Here is a 21,116-nt window from a genome sequence, read left to right on the forward strand (position 1 = left end):
TTTCCTTCTTCTATAAAGTTGTCATAAAAACTTATTTCAATCTTTATTTTGCTTTAGCAAACGGACAAAATTTTACCTCAATCGGGCAAAAAATCTCCCAATCCACCACTGAAATGGGACAAGCAGCAGGAAAACAAAAACTCCAGGCAGAACAGAAAGTCCAACTTCTCTCCAGCTGAGAAATGCTACCACAGCCACTGCCAAAGGAGCCAGCCAGATATGATGCAGGAAGACGGTCACCTAGTAAAAAATAAAAATTAAAAAAAATACGGGGTTAACATACTTCAAGAGGTTGAATGAGCCAGGTAGCTCATCAGTGCTATCAGGCCCAGTTACAGTGACTTTCTGTAACCTCCTCACCCCCCGCCCCCCATGATAGGGTGCTAGTCCATAAACCTAGCACGACGTTCAACCCTCACCCCTTCAGTGTTGTTAGGAAAAGCGGCAACAGTGTCATAGTAGGGAATCAATCTTCTGAAACACAAGCCATGTGAAGAAGCATGATGTCTCAAATTTTGAGAAGTGCATGCAACATGTATAAAATAAAATGATAAATGGCTAGAGGGTAACCACAGGCCATGATGGCGTCACTTGATTACAACTACCAGTGAGAATTCATTGCAAGCATGCGCAATGAACGAGTTATCGTAATGTTGGGGAAATGTCACTCGGTCACTTGATGGGTCGTAAACTTTCAAATATGGCGTACTCTCACGGCTCGTTTAAGTTTCTCTCCTCTTTCAATTATAGAACTTTACGTTTTGTGGAGTTAGAAATTAAAAGCAATAGACTAAAGTACACTCGACTGATGTATATAGTCTTCGTGTGTTTTTATTTTGGTGAGAAAAGCGCCACGTTGAAAGTCGCTCAAGGCAGAGGTTGTCGTCCAAGTCAGCAGGGATTTCGCGCAAAACGGAAGGAGAAACGTCTGAGAGTGTTTCCTACTCATTCGCGTATTCTTCTTTGGCGGTCCGGAGTAATTTGACCGTTAAAATCGTTGCACTACGGGAGCCGTGCACATCTGGCGTAGTGGCGTGGCAAAGCCTGGTCCGAGTTTCAAACCTCCCGGGGAATAACTATTTTTTTCTTTTCGTTTTTCGCCTTTAAAAGCCAACCACTCCAAAGACTTCAAACAATTTTCAAACTTAAAACTTTCTTGAAAAATACGAAACTATTCAAGCAACTCAATCTTGCTGAGGGTAACGGCCAAAAATCTAAGCGGCATAGAATGTGAAATAAATGAGGCCCCTTATTTTCTTGTTAAATACGATTTATATTTCAAGTCCTGGGCCAAACAAACACAATTCGAACAATCTGTTATACCTCTCAGGTTACACCTCATTCCCACACGGCGTCCACGAATCGTTAGTTGTAGAGTTTAGTTTGATGAGAGTACTGCTTTACGGCTACCACTATTCACATCACTATTGGCACTGTCGGCCGACAGTCGGTAGAGGGGAGCTGTTCATCACAATTACCCACTTCTGCATTCAGGAATTGGCTTAAAGGAGCCTTTGATTCTTTTCAAATGCAAAGGAGTAAAAAAAAAACCTGAAGAATTCTGCTAGTCAGTCTAGTCAAATGACGCCATTATAATAAAATAATTATTTTGCCCTACTACTGGAACTAAATCAGCCTAGTTCTGACTTTTCACACCAATCTGACTGTTAGCTAACTAAATATGATTCTATTAATTTCAAATAATTTTTAATTTGATTAGAATTTCAACTACAGCAGATCTTACATACCGACTCCAGTCTCTGAATATCGCTTGTAATGAGATTTACTATTTGACCAGTTGTTGTTTTTGATAACGAGGTATGGCTTAGTCGCAGCGCCTAAAACAGATACATCACATACACATTAAACTGAATAAAATATGAATCAACACATCAAGTTCACTTGTATTCTTTGGTCTGTAGTCCTTTCTCCTCAACCTGTTATTATACAATCCCTGATGGAAGTCCATCATGCATTGCCAGATTCCGACATAATTCCCAAGATTGTTGATACATGTACATGTTGGGATTTTAACCCAGCAACTTACTGTACAATGTTGATGGGCCCAACAATATTGTATACTGTTGAGAGTGTAATTTGGATGGGCCTTCAATTCCGAGTTATTAGGTATAATGCTATGTACACTCACATCAAAACTATGTGTAGGACCAATTTACACCGTTCTGTAGCTAACAATCTGGCCAATCTGGCCCTTGCTATTACATATGCATGTAGAAAATGAGTCCAATGAAAATCAATACAAGTCTTTATAATGATGATATTTTTAAACTCCTTAACAGTGAGTTTCTTTTTGTGTGTATGTGAAACAAATGACCCACCTTGTAAACTACAAGACAGTGTAACAGTTTAATTAAATTGACCTCTGTTTCAACCAGAACTTTCCTGCGCTATTCAACTTGTCTCTTATTATTTTGCTAAATGGAATTTGGCTAAGTGAACTTTTAAGTTGCAATTTTTAGAATAAACGTAGCTAAAAGATTATTTAAATAAGTGTTAGAAATAGTCCTCACATGCAGATTCCAACTGACCAACCTTTCTGTAGATGAGTGACCCTGCAGCAATCCTCAAATGCAAGCCATGCCTCAAATTCTTGAAAAAATTGGGAGCATGAATTGCCCCCTCAGTCAGGACTACAAGCGAAAGAAGTGCTGCAGTAATGTAGGCTTCAGTTTTACTTATACCAGGCTCAGGAGTAAAGAAGCTCAGTAGTCTACCAATGAGTATTGGGGCACAGACTTTCATTCCTTCCTGAACAACATGGACAAAATTATTGGTGAAAATCAAAATGGTTTATGCATGTAGCACACAAATTAACTGCAATTAAAAGAAAGACTGATAAAAGTTGGCATGAAAAAGGAATGAATGAATGAATGAATGTTACTAATAAAATAAATACATTGCATGCAGATTGGTTTGTTAATTTAAACTATTAAGTTGAAGTGAATCACCTAGTTCATATAAAACTTCTCACGTTTTTCTAAGTTCAGTATGGCGAAACTATTTGTGAATTCAGTTTTTCATCAAATCAAGTTTTACAAAGTCACGCTCACATCCAATAATGCCACATCATTCGTCCGCAATTATTACAATATAAAATTCCTTCACAGTTCAGGTGTTGGTATCATCATTATGGAGGATGATGCCTAAGGCTGAAAGAATTAATATCCGAAAAATGAATATTTGATGGAGATGCGAAGCTTTGAGGGAGACTGTGAAATTTTGATAACAATCTCTAAGCCAAGGTCATTATTCTCCGATATAGCAGTGAGCCGGAAAAGGGGTTTATTAATAACCCTCCAATAAATTGGAGGAGTAGTAGTTTACTATCCTGCTCCTGTCACAGCACTGCTCCTAGACCATCATGGGAGGCATCTGTTTCAACAATAACGGCCTGTGTGTAGATAGGGTAGGCTAGGACTGGGGGGCTTGTAAGCGCTTGCTTAAGGCTATCAAATGCTTCCTGGCACTCTTGGTTCCAAATGTTTCCGATGGACCTGTTTCTCTGCTTCCCATGCTTGCCACCTTCATACAGCTTGGACACCACCTCATGTAGGGGTCTGGCCAGCTGTGCGAAGTGTGGAAGAAATCTGCGGCAATAGGACGCAAAGCCAAGGAATGATCTCAGGTCCTTCACGGTCTTTGGCTGGGGTCATTTTGTCTTGGCAGGATCAGTGGCAACACCATCAGCAGACACTACATGGCCAAGGTAGGTGACCTTCGAGCGAAAGAACTGGCACTTCTTGGCCTCGATCTTCAGTCCATGTTTGGCATGGCTGAACACAATGATGTCGTCAGGTAACCAATAAGGACTTCCAAGAATTGGTCACGGAAAATGGACTGCGTAACTTGCCGGAAGGTCAAGGGCACTCCTCCGAGACCGAACGACATGCGGTTGTACTTGAAGAACCCGAAGGGGGTGATTAAGGATGTCTTGTGAAGGTCTGGAGGGTCAACTACTACCTAGTTGTAGGCATAGGCTAGATCAATGGTGGAAAAATACTTAGCACCTCTCAATACGTCCAGGCTCTCGTCTATCCTAAGTAGAGGGTAGGCATCATTCTTCACCTTGCGATTAAGCCCTCGGTAGTCCAGACACAGATGTAGGGCACCGTTTTTCTTCTGGACCAGGACAATCGGTGAGGCGAAGTTGCTCTGGCTTGGCTTAATTCCCCTTTTCTCTAGCAGGCCCTGCAGGAGTTCCTTCACATCCGTCAGTTGGTTTGGTGGAATCCTTCTGTGGCGTTGGTTCACTGGGACATCGTCACATGTCGGTATACAGCCGAATGGCTGTAGTTTTCCCTAAACTGTCTCCGTCTTGTGCAAACACATCTGAATAGGTACTTTAGGATCCGCAACGCTTCTTGCTTCTCCTCTGGGGTTCCGTGGAAATCTGTCAAGGTGATTTTAGCAGGGAAATCGTGCTTCCTCTGGGAGGTGCAGGGCTTCCAGACCCTGGTGAGAAAGGCTTCTGGCTGGCAGGACACTATCACCTCGTTGCTGCATACATCAAACTCCAGATGGTCTCCACTGGTGACCTTTGCTGCACCACGTACCATTTCAAGGTGTGCCCGTGGCTGTAACCATACATCCTTTGGTGTAGGGGTCACCACTTGGATCAAGAAGCACGTCTTAGAGCCATCAACCAGGGTATTCGCTACCTGGATGTCTCCTAGTACTAGTACATCAGTGCGTTAGCACCACAGGCTGGGCCAGTTACAGCTTTACTTGCTACTGAGTTTGGGGGCACTAAAACTGGGTATTTTCCGGCAACTCGTACAAAACTAGAGGTGGAGGTTTCTGAGTCCCTTGGCTTGGCACGAGTCTTTTGCTGGAGTAGGTCGCCGAACTTGGGAATCTGCGCCAGTACATTAGTACCAAGGAGTCCAGGTACCTCACGTCTCTGATTAGCAGTCGCAGGGATGTCTTTCAAGACGAGTACTTCACACCAGGGTATCTTCCTCCTATCCACCTCTACGTCTAATTCAAGGTATCCCAGGTATGGAATCTCGAACCCGTTTGCAGCACGCAGGGTCAGCATTCGCCCATCTTATATGCACCCTCAAGTTGGCTGGAGTTTCTTCTTATACAACTGTTCTGTAACAAAGGACACTATGGAACCAGAGACTTCCACGCACAGTGCGTCAATACCACCAAGTCTTGCTTGGACTGTTGGGGTACCACCAGCCATGTGAATTGACGTGTGCTTGTCATCAGGCAGAGGTTTGAAGCCACTGTTTAACTCCTCCACGGCATGGCTCACTGCCGTAGAGCTTTTTCGTTTAACGCCGGCAACTTGGTGTTGGGGGCCCTCTTCTTACCACCACCTCCCCAGTTTTTGCGCTGGTTACTTGGACAGCCTCTTTGCAAGTGTTGCTTTGATCCACAACCATAACAACCAGGTTGCCACCAGTTTTGGTTGGATGACATCAGGCTTTGAATAGCATCCTGCTGTCTGTCCAGGGCTGTCTGTTGGTTGTAGATGTGGTCAGACAGAAGTTATTGTTGTTTCTGGGGGCTGTCCACAAGCAGCTTCTGGCCTGCAACAAGGTCACTGACCACCTTCTGTAGACTGGCTGTCTCCTTGACTTCGCAAGGAACTGGAGGGTCATCTGGAGGGTCATCTGGAGGGTCATCAACGGTAGCCTCGCGTGCCACAGTGCTTCTTCGCGGGGGTCTGCCATCCTCGTCCACCCAGCGTTGCTCCCCCTCCCTTACTTGCTGGAATGTCCTAGTGGGGTGTTCCCGCTGCCAACGTTTGATGTCCCGTCTCAGCTGAAGATCATAAAGGTTCCCAGTGAACTGGTCGCGGAGAAGCTGGTCTCTATCAGACACACACCTGGGAGCCAATCGCTCAACCCTGGATAGGAGGACCATGAGAGTGTGTGAATGCTCCTGTATGGTCTCCCTCTCCCTCTGGCGTCTCTCGTAAAACTTTTCCATGGCCTGGTAAGATGTGAGCCCCTCATCAAAGGAATTGTGAAGAATCTTAAAAACGTCCGCGCTACTGGCGCGCTCCTCTGGCGGTCTCAGTCTCACTTCTTCCTTGGCAGCTCCATCTAGATGGTAGAGCAGGAACTCTATGGCCTCAGTATTGTTCATGCCAGTGATAGCTCAGTCTGCATCAAGAATCCAGTCTTCAATGAGGTAGTCATCACAGCTACCTAGGAACTTGCACTCATGGGGGACCTTCACAGTGATCTGTCCAGGAACTGTACCAGAGGAACCACCGGCTACAGCTCCAGATTACACCTGCAGCTGGGCTTCCAGTGCGGCCAATTTCTTCGTGAGTGCTTGCAATTGTTCAGATGATGTTGACATCCCTGTATGGTTAGCTCGTTCCCGCTTCTTGAACTCTACTTAAATAACTCAAATCCCACTTCTGATACCAAAATGTAAGATGGGAGAACGGTCGACGCAAGGAACAATAGATTTGAGTATAAGATTCACAAGTTTATTAATCACGAGGTGGAAACGAATAAAAACGGGAACGAGTAACACAAGGGTTATTGAGAAATAAACATCTGAACTACAACTTGAGAACTTCAGTCTTCCTAGGGGACTTGCTCTTGTGCTCAGAACAACCAACTAATCAACTGAACTAACTGAGTCAAAATGAGGCTAATTTATAATAGTTTAAGGTACAAAATCTAAACCATAAAAGGCTAGGGTGTAAGTCTGTAACCCTCTAATATAGGATTTACCTAAAGGAACTAGGTGTAAGCTTAACTTCTACACAACAGGATTTGGCTACAAGAAATACGTGAGAATAGTTACACAAACTAAGGAGTGTAAGGAAACCAGAAAATTCAGGGAAATAAAATAATGAGGATTAATACAGAATAATTAAACAATGCCAAAATAATTTGGACTTGAAACTAAAATAGACTTAATGTGACCCGGTTACACCTAGTAAAAACGTGTGAACCTCAATCTTTACAATAAATTATTATGGTTATTTTTACATCTAGAACAATCAAGAAAACACCTCCACAAGATCTTAAGTAAGTTTTAAAATTAAATTTATTTAGTATCATATATCTCAAAGACAAAACATTTTGGATACAAAAAGTAATAATAATTTACACGTACTGTACCTCCAATAAAAGAAATGCTGCACGCAGAAAATATCGAAATCCTAAGAATTTAATGAAAGCATTCCTAAGTCTTGGTCTTCTGTTTTTCCTCTGTGCGTCTTTTACTTCTTTATCCCACAAACTGCAAAAAAAAAAAGATGCCATCAACGGAAACTTATGAGTCAAGTGTTACTGTTTGAAGCCAATCAGGAAGCAAAGTAATTTAAAGAAGACCTGGCAGAAAAAAAGTAAAGTAAGTTGTCCACTGTGTGAGTACCGTAAAATAATAGAATTTTTTTCTGGAAATCACCCTAAATGCTTGATGACATACATCTGAAGGCACAGTGCTCCAAACTACGACTGTTCTGGTCACCATGGCGACTAGAAAAACATTTCTGGACTAAAATGGTCACGAAGGTCACTAATTTGGCCAGAGGTTTATTTATTTCTTTTATTTTATTGGTTTTAACATTTACAACATACTGAATTAGATTAGGCAGGGCATCCACAACAGCAAGAGCCAATTACTGTGGGCCTGATTTAATATACTGCATTGAAGTCATGTAGTACTGACCAAAATAATTATAACTGGCACCTACGTACTTTTTTTCTTTTAAACGCTAGGGTTTTTATTAATTAAACAGAGTGTGTTCCATGCCAGTGTTCAGGGGTTAGGGGGGAGGGGGGGCAATCTACGATTAAACAATTGTCCTCTAACATAAATTTGCAGTCATTCTGGTACAAAATGCTGCAAGTTGTTGCCCATGCAATGAAATTCCAAAATAAGTGCTAGCCTAATACACTTATTGCTAACCCATTAACCCGGGGGGAATTTTCGATAGGGTTGTGCCGCGAAGGTTCTCAAACCCTGACCCTATTTAAGGGTAAAGGAACGGAAAACCACCCTTTTAAGGACCGAACCCAAAAAATGACACCCTTTTCAAGGGACCCAAACAACGGCTAAAGTGCACGGGTAATTAACAATTATTCCCTGAGCGCGCGTTGGATATGAGATGGTAAATAACCAACGAGACGCGAAGCGCCAAGTTGGCTATAACTAATCTCATATCCAACAAGCGCAAATGGAATAATTGTTTTATTAAATTTTCCGCGTTTGGACATTGCTGTTGAAGTTTACTGAATTTTTATATCTTAAGAAAAAATTTCTTTCGAATTTAAACGACCGGATGTTGAGGCAACCTCCGATCAAAACGCGCGAAACCTAATGATCACATGACACGCGCAGCGCTTTGCAAACGGAGTTGAATGAAAAATCCAAATCGAAAGCGAAGAAAATCGGACACAATCGGACATCTAAAATTCAAGAAACGTTTAAATGTACGAATTATAACCTTTCTGAGACTAGCATTTAAGTGCTTTTGAAGTTCCAGCTCATCGAGAAGCGTAATAGTTGTGCACATTTGAGCAAATTAATGTTCTGCTGTGTGGTGCCCAGCGAAGGAAGACATCAGGGCAAGGACGGCTTTTTTTATACTGAACTGAATTCCTCGCGGACGATTTAAAACACTTCAGCCACGTCCAAGTGTACGAGGTACAGCCTCACTGAGACAAGCATTCAGTGCAAGTTTTTAAACTTCAAGCTTATTTGAGAAAGCGTAAGAGCTGTGCACGTTAGTGCAAATGTTTTGCTGAGTGGTGCCGAGCGACGGAAACGAACATTATGGCCGCCGCTCGTACGGATTTCATAGATGAACCATCTGAAGTCCTCGTAAATTCGTAAAAACATAAAGACAGGCATGAAGCTCTTCCTGAGAAATTTCTTCGATTGGTTTTAACCTTTTACCGCCAGGATTTGCAAGCTATCCTGAAATTTTTGAAGATAACCGGTTGTTATTGTTGTTGTTATGTGATCTTTAAAATCGTAAAATTTTCCAATTTTGAAGATTTTAAAGGAAACTTCAGAGATACGTACCATTAAATAGTGTCATACCGAACTTTGTGGCTTTGGTTGTTGTTATATTGAGATGGCATTGTTTGGTATTTCTTTCTTTTCTTTTTTTTTTCTACATTTTTCCGGAGAAACTTTTGCTTCCCGCCGAAAAAAAAATTTAGCTCAGCGACACCTGTGGCATTCGTTTTCCATATAAGGTCAAACTACGGTATGTGAGCCGATAACCGAGATTTAGTGAACGAATCAGAACGCTAGAAATGCAATATCCGAGGCTGAGAATTTAATAAACCTAAATGTCTGTGAAAATCGCTTTTCTAATATTTCAGCGGACAGTTCAGTTTTAAAAAGCCATTTCTTTTTCGTAAAACGTGGCGCTTACAAGCTTCAATTTAACTGATACAATTTAGGTACCCTATCTAAGGACTAATCCAGGAACGCGTTGCTAAATGAGAAAATATGATCGCGAGATACCCTATCTCGCGGCACGTACCTATATAGCCCATATATGGGAGTACCCCCCCACCCCCGGCCCATTAAACATGTATGGTCAAAGAAGACTGGACAATATATTTATTTACCTTTCTTATCATTACTACATGACAATTACACTGCCTTCCCCTAAATGCTCAATCAGGTAGATAGGGATGAGTGTCGCTCAGAACCTGGTCTGATCACTCCCCTTCTGCCAATGTCCTTAAAAAGTCCCCCACTATTTTCAATGTTTGCAAATGGCTTTTAAAGAAATAGAGTATGTGCCAAACTAGAAATACGTGACTCGCAAAACCTCGCGAAGCTAGGGCTGGGTGGAAAGCCCTCTTTAGCTTGTAGCATCAAATGAGGAGATTAAAAGGTTTCTGAACATGGCAACTATTTTGATGAGCATGGTGTTTTCGTAGTTCCACAGGTTAGTTTGCGCTCGAAATCTATTTCTGACACGAAGAAATGAAAAACTGGCGCGGCGTGCAGCGCTGTCGTGTTCGATGAATTTATTTCCCACGGAAAACTATTTTACCGCGGCAACAAAACGTGTAATTTCTTCAATGCAATCTTTCACAAAAAAAGATTTCTGGAAGAAAGGGAAAGTTTTCGGCAGAGATATTTCCATCCAGTGAATATTGATGAACATTACTGTTGAAATTTAATCCGGCAATGAAAGGAAAACTATCCCGATGTATACAAATTTTGCTCCACCAAAGTGCGCCTGACGCTAGTCTGTCTCCCAACCTGTTGCTGCCTAGCAACATTCACTTTGTCTGACGTCATTCATACTTTGTTTTTCAATGTTGCCAGGAAACACTGCGAACATTGATTGATTGAGTGATAGATAGGTAGATAGATTGATTGATTGATTGATTGATTGATTGATTGATTGATTGATTGATTGATTGATTGATTTTCGTTTTATTACACGATGTCCAGCTGGAGCAAGAGGGGTGTACGTACACATTTCTGGGCTTGAAATCTGAATTACTCAATGCTATCAACTCCGTTTTGGCATATGCTTTGTTGATTTTGTCCTTTATGCTTATCAGTAACAAAATGAAAATGATGCTGACTTACTTGTCTAGTATACATGTACATGTAGCTTCAGGTTTGTCAGGAGAAAGTAATAACCTTTTTCTTTGGATTGAAGCTTTTAGTTTGAAAACTAATAATTAGTATTATGAACCAGTGTGTTATTTTCCTTAATGATATCCAGTCTGTTTACCAGAATATAAATTAGTTTATTTGGTGCAAAATCAGGTGTCATGCCCCTCTTGTTTCAAGCCCTTCAAATGTGATCAAGCAAAAAGTGCAAAAAAAAATAGAGGTGTTATGTTCTCACCACTGTTCCATCCCTCCTCCCAAAAGTATTCTCAAGACTACATTTTAGAAATGTTAACTAAATCAACCTTACCAAAGCCTCCCCTTATATAATTAACCAACCTTTCTAATCTATCAGTCAGTTCTTGGCTTTCATCCTCTGGTCAAATTTTATAAATATCAGAATTCTCCAGGGGATGTTTGTATCCTTTCTTAAATACATCATTCATCCACCTAGAAGTGAAGTTCAAAAATAAAATCAAAAAATAGCTGGATTCTTGTTGAGTGAGATGAACATTCTTGGTGACTTCAAGTCTTCATTGAATCCGCAGTTTACAGAACAACTACAACAACAACATTTTATTTAAAATTAGAAATATAACTAATTATTTTACTTTTCCACCGCAAATCGATTATGGACTAATCGAGGCGGGGAGATCTGAGGACATATTACAAGTACAAAGTTTATCTATATATAGACGGACTAAATAACATACAGTGAATAGGATAAACTAACTTAAAACAAAGCAAATACATTAAAATTACGAAGAGAAGCTAACCTAAAGTCTGAGATAACTTAGTAAGACGGGAGACTTCGACATAATCATCTTCTGACCGCAAGAAATTTAGTAATAATTCCTTTATCTTTTTGCGAAAGGACGAACGTTTGAGTAGGTTAATCGAATGAGGAATAGAGCGGTTTCAAATTTGGGCACCGATTCTCGAGAAAAAGGCATACAGTCTATCGGTTCTAGAAAACTTAACATAGAACGAGTCGCTTAAGACAAATCTTGTTTTGTAGTTACAGAGCGCTTGGTATCAAACAAATCGAAGTTCTGGCACAATATGATTTAAACATACATATCTGTAATTGAGACGAGAAGGTGCTCAACTGATCGGTGTATTTTCATTAACTACCTGACTTTTGCTGGTTTGTTCATAATTCCGGTGATCAGGATACGCATAGCATGCAGCATAAACCTCAGAGAAAGAAAATTTGGCGCGTAGACTTAGAAATGTTTTAAGTTTGTTCGTGTTTATAAATACGCTATAGCTGTACGGGCTGGTAGAACACCCGATAGGTCTATCCGTCAGTGTGTTTTGATTAACTAGCAATTTTGTTTGTTATTCTTAGAGATTACGCTAGGCGCAGGTAACATAAATGTAAGTGAAAAAATTACTGCTCTTTGTGGCAGCATACCATAAAATTTGCTTTTTATTGATAAGACCAACATCACGTTTGTTAAATAAGCTGCGATAGCATTTAAATTTGATGAAGACCAAGAAAGGAAGAAGTTCGAGCCTCTTGAGGTCATTAGACAGATTTAGTTCCTGAATACGATCCACTATCCGATGACGTCATGGTCTTATGCGAAGATGACGAGCCTATTCAAGTGACAGTCGATTCTGTAGCAGCACGCCTAAGCAAGATAAGTGCGTCTAGAGCAGGAGGGCCTGATAACCTGCCAAACTGGGTGCTGAAAGAGTTTTCTGATATACTAGGTCCAGCTTCAACCGAGGTGTTAAATCAATCATTCCGAGAAACTAAAGTCCCAAATCTATGGAAACTAGCGGATGTTCCACCTGTTCCCAAGGGTGCGTCTATTGAGACCCATATCCTTAACATCTACGTTGTCTAAAGTCGAGGAGGGGTATATCATCGACCGAGCTCTCAAACCCTCGATGTTCGAGTGTATGGATCCTAACCAGTTTGGTGTTATTCCTGATTCAAGCACTACATTTGCACTCATCTACATGCTACATCACTGGTCTGAAGCAACTGATGGAACTGGCGCACATGTTAGGGTAGCACTCCTGGACTACAAGAAAGCTTTTGATCTTGTAGACCACAATTTATCGATCGCCAAGCTCTATAGCCTAAGAGTAAAACACATTGTTGTCAACTGGGTCGCAGACTTTTTACGAAGCAGATATCAACGTGAAAAGCTGAAATCTGATTGCTTTTCGGATTGCAAACCAGTCCCGGCTGGAATTCCACAGGGAACCTGGATTGGCCCATGGCTCTTTTTGGCTGTGATCAACGACCTCACATCGAGAAATGCCCTCTCTTCTATGTGGAAATTCGCTGACGATACCACGGTCTCGGAAATTTTCCCCAAGTTTGGTGCTTCAGTGCTCCAAGATACAGTACATGATGTTCTTCGATGGTCTAACGACAATAGATTCAAACTGAACTCACTTAAGTGTAAGGAACTCAGAAAAGACTTTCGAAGAAAACATTACTCGGACACTGTTTCCCTTGAGGCCAGTGGCAATGCTTTTGAAATTGTGAAATCAGCTAAGATATTAGGTATTATTGTAAAGAGTGACCTTAAATAGATCGATCATGTAAATAATATTACTACTGTATGAAGGCGTCCTGACGAATTTACTTGCTTAAGCAACTTAAGCGAGCTGGCATAGACCGTAAGTCTCTTTTTTTTTTATTGTGCATGCATACGTTCCGTTCTCGAATATGCATGTCAGGCCTTCCATACTAATTTGCCAGCCTATCTGTCCGACCAAATAGAGAGAGTTCAGAAAAGAGTCGTAAGGATCCTATTCCAGAGGTTTCGTAAAGCAAGGCCCTGGAAGAGGCGGGTTTGAAAAAACTCTTTCATAGACGTGAGGAATTATGTAGCAGTCTGTTTAAACAAATAGTAGAGAGTGACCAACATAAACTAGCTAGCCTGCTGCCCGCGCTCAGTGACAGTGGGAGATATAATTTTAGGACTAGGCGTATGTTTTCAATCCCGAATGTGAAAAAAAAGAGGTTTAGAGACACTTTTATAACGCACTTTGCAAATAAACAGCAATTGTAGTTAGTGTAGTTAGGATTTTTATATTTTGAAATTTTAAACATGATGTATGTAACGCAAGTAATTCAGCTTATAGCTGCAAGTTGTGGTTTTTCAATAAACGATTTATCTATCTATCTATGACGCAAGGCCTACGATAGCGCATCCATAAGGTTGAGAACATCATCGTTACAAATACTGTTGTAGTCTCGTCGTGGGGATGGCTGCGCGTGCTGTCTCCGTGCTGTTGTTTCCTTATTACAAGACGCTGAGTCTAGATCTAGATCTTAAACAAGATTGTAAGATCTAATTCTGTTTGGTATAGAAGAATGCGAAAAGAAAACTGTCAAACTAGACATGTCACCGTTATAGTTGCAGAATTAACATTTATGTGATCATAATACGCACGTTGTAGTTTTTACAGTTGGGACTTGACGTGTCACCATTTACAGTTGCAGAATGAATATTTATGTGATCATACTACGCACGTTGTCAAGTAGTTTTTATAGTAGGGACCTTAATAGCTTCTACAAGCAGTACAAATTGTACCTTTTAAATGCCCAATGAATATTGGGTATTTAAAAGGTATTGCCCTCACTATTAATTATCATTCCTATTGTTTTTTTTTTATGTAAAAATTGTAGTATGTTTCTATTATTGCACTTTTATTATTCTTTACTTTTCTTGCTCTATTTAGTTGCACGTTATACGCCAGTTAGTTGCACGTGGCAGTGACCAACTCGAAAGCCTAAGCTCCCTTGGTCACTGTGCACATTTTACTTTTCACATTTATGTAATTTAATGCTGTCTTTATGTTACTTTTCTTATATATTGTAATTTCCTTTTGTTTTAAACCATTGAAATAGTGCATAATAATAAAAACCTTAAACCTTAAAAAACAAGAACGTTAACATCCCGGTCATGGTCGAAAACCGGAATCGTTTTTTTTCCTCTTAGACAAGCGATTTTGTGTCGTGTAGTCAAGTCATGCGCATTAAAACTGGCGTTTTCCTCTCCGTTTTCGTCGTTTAAGGTCTCTACTATGGTTTCGTTACCGTTATAGTTGAGAGTTAAAAAGAAAGTTTAGAAACTTTTAGGGAAATGTATCCCTTTAATAGGACGTGTAAACTATCCAGACTAGAAATGTTTTACTTTTACACTTTCGTTTGTTCCAGTTATCAAGAGTAAAATATTTCTAAGCATTTTTTGTGTTGAATAAATGCGTTAAAATGATTTGAAATGAATAAATCTGTCAAAGTTAATGAATTTCCACGCACTCCTCATTTCCACACCCCGCACTCCTCACTCCGCAATCCGCAATCACGTTTTCCATCCAACCGAGAAGTTTGTTATTTATAAATAATAAATTTACACTTGGCGATGTGAAATTTCATCATTTATAAATAATGGATTTGTACTCTCTGTGACATTCATTATTTATAAATAATAGTTTTTACTTGGCAAGATAAAATGTTGTTATTTATAAATAATGAATTTAAGCGCCTGGTGAACTTCATTATTTATATATAATAGATTTAAAACTGGTTTGCCTAACTTCTAACCTCCCACGCAGACGGCGGGATCGACGTCCTTAGGACATCCTGATTTATAAATAAAGGAAGTTCTCAAGCGAATTATTTACATATAATATGTTTAGTGATTCATATTATATACATATCAGGTTTGCTAAGAACTAATGATTTAGATATCACTTGACGAATACTTATTCCTTATTTGTAAATAATTTTTCCGTCATTTCAAGTTATTTATAAATAGTGGAAAAACAGCATGAATTTTGTCTAAATAATAAATTTACAAACGGCGTTCCATAATGGTGATGATTATGAAATTTGAAAATTGTTTCCCACAGGAACAACAATTTAGAAATCTGTAGCGATTACTGACATAATCAACTACATATTTTTTATAAGAACTCACCAAAACGTAAAATACTTGCTGATATACGTGGCTTTAGCCATTGGGTTGGCTGTGGTGTGCATCCTCTCGACCACCATCTTGTCTTTCGTGCCAGTGGATGCGCAGAGAATGGGTAGACGAAGGTCCGTAATTTATATTTAGCCAAGCCAGGGGCGGGGGAGAAGACAAATTTTCGTATCAGAATCATCCAACTAAAATTGACGTCACATCCGGTCAAATTGGCGCCCAGCAGCCTGTCTCGGCGAAGTCGAATGATGGCAAGACGAAATGTTATTATTTATAAATAATGAATTTACGCGCCTGGTGAATTTCATTATTTATATATAACAGATTTACAACTGGTTTGCCTGACTTCTAGCCTCCCACGCAGACGGCGGGGTCGACGTCCTTAGGACATCCTGATTTATAAATATAGGAAGTTCTCAAGCGAATTATTTAGATATAACATGTTTAGGGATTCATATTATATACATATCAGGTTTGCCAAGAAAATAGCAAGGATCTTTTTAAGTGCTAGGAAACTTTGCAGAAGTTTTCAAGTTTGGAAGCGATCGAAGTTTTCCTACGCCTCATGTAATTTTTCCCTGCGTGACTATGTGCAGCTATGTGAAAAATGTTCCGTTCTACAGCAGATTTGTTGCGTTGAAGGAAAACTTTTAGTTTGATTTATGTCAAAAGTAGAAGGGGTTTTGCTGTTATGGTAGAAGGCGAAAGAGTCGACGGCTCTGTCAATCAAGGAGCTAAGATAACTTCTATTCTTTACGTAATCTTTACGTATGGATGCACATCTTTGTACTGTTTGTAGTGGGGTTTTTTTTCTGAAACCTGAAAAAAGAGCAATTTTCTAAAAGAGATCTTTGATCTTTAATCAAGATAATGTTAAAATTTCAAGCTAATACGGACAACAGAAGACCAGTGTTGTTATATGAATTCATGTGGTCGGTGACATAATTTGCTCAATACCAAGAGATCGTTTCAAACTGCGGATCAATTGAAAAACGAGGCATTAATTATGGGGATTTACAAAATATTTTAGATCTCATCGTTTTCTAGTCAAATTGAGTGATTTTTTTTGTTGATGTTTGGGTTCTATATGAGGAAGATGCACATTGGAGACGTTTGAAAACAGGAGAAATATTTCAAGTCAAATTAGCTTTGTGCCATTTTTCTATTTTCTTTAATCTTAACTCCAATCAGTGAAGGAGTGCGTTCTTCTTATGTTAAATGCAATAAATGACGTAAGTCTAATTATTCAATGGAAAAAATGTTTTTTCAGTCCCTAGTCATTTGTACCTGGTTTTAAATTAAGTTAGTAAATTGTTTGACCTAGAATCAAATAACAATTGGGTATAAATTCTCAACTGCCGCTGTCAAAATCGTTACCAAAAGAAATCCATCGAGCAGTTATGGGAGCCAGTTATCCCCAGCAGTTTTTCTTCACTTTGCTACATGAGAGATAACTTGGAGTAAAGTTGGAAATAACACAACAATAAGGGATAATGAAATTTTGTGCTGTGCAGTACTGACTACACAACTGAGAAATCAGAGAATTATCCCTGGAGTGTAAATTTCTGTGCGGGAAGGAAACCACTTAAATTTTGTATTGCCTTAGTGAACTTGGAAAAGGCAAATGGACACGTGGTGCTTTACAAACCAAATAAGCTAAATCAACCACAGGGCAACCAACCTCAGCACCGTTTGTCCGCGGGGTCGGGTGGGTCAAAACATGATGGCCCACCAGTGGAGAACACTAAGTAATTAAAGCTATGACATGGCCATTATGAGTGATTTAATGAAGTCGCGTATGCTGAAAAAAATATCAACCAAACTGGTTTACCGGATAGAAATCTTTACAGAGTACGGTTGCATCTGAAGCAAAAATCTCTGACTGGATAGATGCATTTAAGTAGTCACAAATAGATAATAACACCGACAATAAAACAAGAAAAGTAAAATCATGCACTGAAAATCTAGAAAACGTGTCTCATACACAAGGAAATTGATGGCGACCACGACCAAACGTAAGAAGTGAAAAAGTTTTTTTTTAAAGGAGAAGTTTGACGGAGATTTTGACGGAAAAATGGTTAAAATGGTGCGCACAACAATACCTTTATCGCATGTGGGAAACGAAAATGCGAGAACTTGCAATCCATTTCGAACAACTGATCCACGTACACTGGGGCGGTGATTGACAACAAATCTGGACCATCATTCTTAGGTTTCTCAGTGTAAATTGAGAAACGTTTGGGTTGAAGGGGGGGGGGGGGGGGGGGAAGGGGATGATTTGAATGACACCAAATCCCCGTAATAATTTCCCTTTAATTGAAATTACATGAAATGCTCTGAAGATCGGCAGTTTGAATTTCTAAACTTTAATCCCATCCTATTTCCTTACAGATAAGGCATTATGGGAGGTTTACATTGTCTTTCTTTACAGCCACCGTATTTCTGAGAAATTTGAGTCCCGTTGCTGTCTAGCAATCACGCAATATTTACTAATTTGTTTTTGCGACTCAATTACAATATATTTTGTCCGAACCTCCAAAAAATTGACGTTAAATTGTTTGAAATAATGTCTTATTTCTAAACTTTAGTTGAAAAGTATAATTAACATTCAAGTGTGCTAAAAATTAGATATGATTATCGCCTGTTTTCACTTTAAAATTTCCCAGACGTTCCACGTCACAAGGTTGCCGCTATTGATTGCAAGCAGAAGTTTTTTTCTGTGAAACAATTGGGCAACCGTGTTACGTCATGAAATCCAACATGGCGGCGCCGGAAAATTTTAAAGCGAAAATAGGCGGTAATTAACTCCCGTGTTGTCCGACGCAGTAATATTGACTGTGTTTTCCAGCGAAATTTGAAATTAGATTGTATTTTCCAAAAGGAAACGTTAATTTATTCCAAGAGTGGAGGTTTCCTTTAAAGCTTAGATTATTTTTTCAAGATACGTTTGGCTTTGTTTCTTGAAATACCGATTCCACAACGTATACTTCATACTATGTCTGCCATCCCTAATCCCGACCATTTCCCAGTGCCACAGATTTTCTTGGATCAGGTCAATTTTCACCCCGCGCTACACCAACAGAAAACTAAATCGGCTGACAAATTGTAACTTGTAAATTGGTCCATGCGATTGAATCCACTAATCAGGCAGATATATTGGTGCGTTTAAATTAGCCTTTAGAAGTTTTTGCACAGCAAAACAGCCAGCAATTGTCAATAAGAGGAAAAAATGCAGGTGCTTTAATAGGTGTAACTGAAACGTACCAGCGCAGTCGAGGACTTAACTGAGTATACGTGATTGAATATATTTTGATGCACACCGTTTAAAAACATCATCTATAAACTTCTTAGAAACGATTTGTGACAAGAAATTAAACAGTTGATTCAAACAATAACCTCTCCTTTTCTAACGAAGAACTACTTCTAACGCTCGGTAATTCGAAATCCTCTTCATTGTCCGGTCCTTGTGGTTGTTGTTGTTGTTGTTGCTGTTGTAATATCGTTAACTCGTCCATCGATTTCTGTAACGGATCCAAGTCACAATCTTCAGTGAGTTCGTGTCGTGAAAAGAACGCCTGACGCGCTACATCGTATAGATTCGTCGCCAAATGTTTGCTGGTGTGTTCCACCATTTTTGAAAATAAACTGTCTTTATTTTTGAGTAGCAAATAAGGTTCGTCAAATTCCACTAGCTTTCCTTCGTCCAGTACCTGCGAATTCAAAGCGCGAAAAATGAACAGAATAAAAGGGTGTTATGTACTGTTAAACCCGGCTGTCTTTGCTAAGTCAACGTGCTAACTTCACCAATAAACTTGCGACCCTCTTTACGGCTACACCTTTTACATGGAAGCTATTACAAAGCGATGTTATCCTTCAGAGTCACTCGCTTCCGCATTAGGGGAAGTGGTCAAAACTACAATACGCGAACAGGACCCACTAAACCACAAAATATATCTCTGCCTGCACCCCTTTCCTCAACCTCAAACGATGGTGTCTTTATTGCATAGCCACCCCCTCTATGCAGCAGTAAAAACTGACGATGAGATTCAAACCTCACTTTTCTTGTTTATCTAGTAATGCTGACTTTTTCTAGATGAATATTTCTGTCAACTCGAATTTTGAAGCCAATGAAATTCTCTCGCGCCCCCTGTGGGTTAGGATGAGGAGTCGGCTGACATTTCAGACTAGGTGGGGAAAGCGCGGCGGGCTCATTTTCTCCAAACAGGGCCGGTAATTGAGTAAGTTTCCAAAGAAACTGTAATACTGCGTCGGTGGGGGGGAGGGATAGAAACAAATACAGTCAACTCTCGCCTTGCCGACACCTCGCTATTACCGACACCCCGATAATACGGACAGTAGTTAAGTCCCCCGCAAAAAAAAGATGACAGACGTTTGATTGAAATAAATTCCCGCTATTACGGCCTCTCGCTATTAAGGACACTAATTCGCGGTCCCGAGAGTGTCCACAATAAAAGGAGTTGACTGTACTTGGTTTTATTAACCGAGTTGATAACTAAAGGTTGTTTGACCACAGTAAAGGGATTGGGGGGCTGACGTTTCGAGCGTTAGCCCTTAGTGAGATCTGTTTGGAGAAAAAAGGACCAAGGCGCTAATAGCTCATCCGCAAATTGCAATATATATCTAAGTCTTGCCGATTTTCTTTAGGATACTATTTCCAAGTAATTTATTCCATAGTGACGCGGTAATGTCATTGACGGATGATGAAATTGTAAATCCGTCAACCGCGTACCGTGAGTTGAATGCGGTACAATAACCGCAAATTCTACACCAAAGTCAAAATGTTGAAATCAACGTCAAATGCTAAAGCAGTCTCCTGTGTAGCCGTTGTTTCGGTACACAGCAAACTAAAGCCATCGTGTTTTTGTATTTTTGTGCTAGCTGGAACACAATTATGCTCGATTGCCAGCCGCTGTTCGGGAAATGAGTCTGCACTCAGGAGAGGAAAAACGGACTCGAGCGAGCGGCGGAAATCGATCCTAGAACACAATCAGAAGAAAACAGGAATACTACATGGTTGTTGGGGGTCTCCTAATGAACAGGCAATTATTGATAGAGGAGAAGGCATAATCAGAAACCAGATTAGATTGTCTGGGTGGGGTACTGGAATCTCATTTACCAGTTAAATTTTGGGCCATTTATCTACTAATTTATTGTAGCCGGCATTTCTCAGTTATCAGTTACTTTTATGGGCTGATGTTCTAACTGTCCCAAAAATGGGTCACATTTGACACCTAGCGCAAACTTGTATTGGTATATCTCGCCACGTCGCACTCTACAATAAACAAATTTGCTTACCATGACTCTGTCTGAATCCATAATGGTGTTGAGTCTGTGAGCGATAGTCAGAACTGTACAACGTTGAAACTTGTTACGTATGGTCTCCTGAATTAAAGCGTCCGTGCTGGAATCAAGAAAATTACCGGTTAGTATCAATCAGTTCAGACACCGTGCCTCTCAAGCGCCGTCCTAAGTAATACGCAGTCGTTTGGCAGTGGTGCGGCGTCAAAATCACTCTCTTGACAGAATTTAATTAGGCACGGCAAA

At 40.1% G+C, this 21,116-nt stretch overlaps 2 protein-coding genes and 1 pseudogene across 3 annotated transcripts in view; all 3 read right to left on the reverse strand.

The window, feature by feature from the left end:
• Positions 1–15,892, reverse strand: part of LOC146469530 (ATP-binding cassette sub-family C member 4-like) — a 40,538-nt gene extending 24,646 nt beyond the window's left edge. Inside the window, exons 1-6 of one of the 2 annotated variants that reach the window (XM_085123156.1) lie at positions 15,546–15,892; positions 10,933–11,043; positions 7,116–7,236; positions 2,554–2,769; positions 1,749–1,838; positions 77–240 (exon numbers count right to left, since the gene is read on the reverse strand). In XM_085123156.1, coding sequence (XP_084979282.1) covers positions 77–240; positions 1,749–1,838; positions 2,554–2,763 — 464 coding nt within the window. In that variant the 5' untranslated portion in view covers positions 2,764–2,769; positions 7,116–7,236; positions 10,933–11,043; positions 15,546–15,892. Of the gene's footprint in view, positions 1–76; positions 241–1,748; positions 1,839–2,553; positions 2,770–7,115; positions 7,237–10,932; positions 11,094–15,545 lie in introns of those variants that run through there. The other variant, XM_085123157.1, reaches the window with a different exon arrangement.
• On the reverse strand, positions 5,278–6,339 carry LOC146469531 (uncharacterized; annotated as a pseudogene).
• Positions 15,893–18,844: 2,952 nt separating the features above from the next.
• LOC146469532 (ATP-binding cassette sub-family C member 4-like) overlaps positions 18,845–21,116 on the reverse strand; it is a 44,900-nt gene continuing 42,628 nt past the window's right edge. The window contains exons 28-29 of the mRNA XM_085123155.1: positions 20,868–20,973; positions 18,845–19,261 (exon numbers count right to left, since the gene is read on the reverse strand). Of these exons, the coding sequence (XP_084979281.1) occupies positions 18,923–19,261; positions 20,868–20,973 (445 nt within the window). The 3' untranslated portion in view covers positions 18,845–18,922. The remainder of the gene's footprint in view (positions 19,262–20,867; positions 20,974–21,116) is intronic.

Source organism: Pavona decussata, unplaced genomic scaffold (assembly GCF_977016875.1).
Source record: "Pavona decussata unplaced genomic scaffold, jaPavDecu1.1 SCAFFOLD_122, whole genome shotgun sequence".
In the NCBI taxonomy this organism is placed as follows: domain Eukaryota; kingdom Metazoa; phylum Cnidaria; class Anthozoa; order Scleractinia; family Agariciidae; genus Pavona; species Pavona decussata.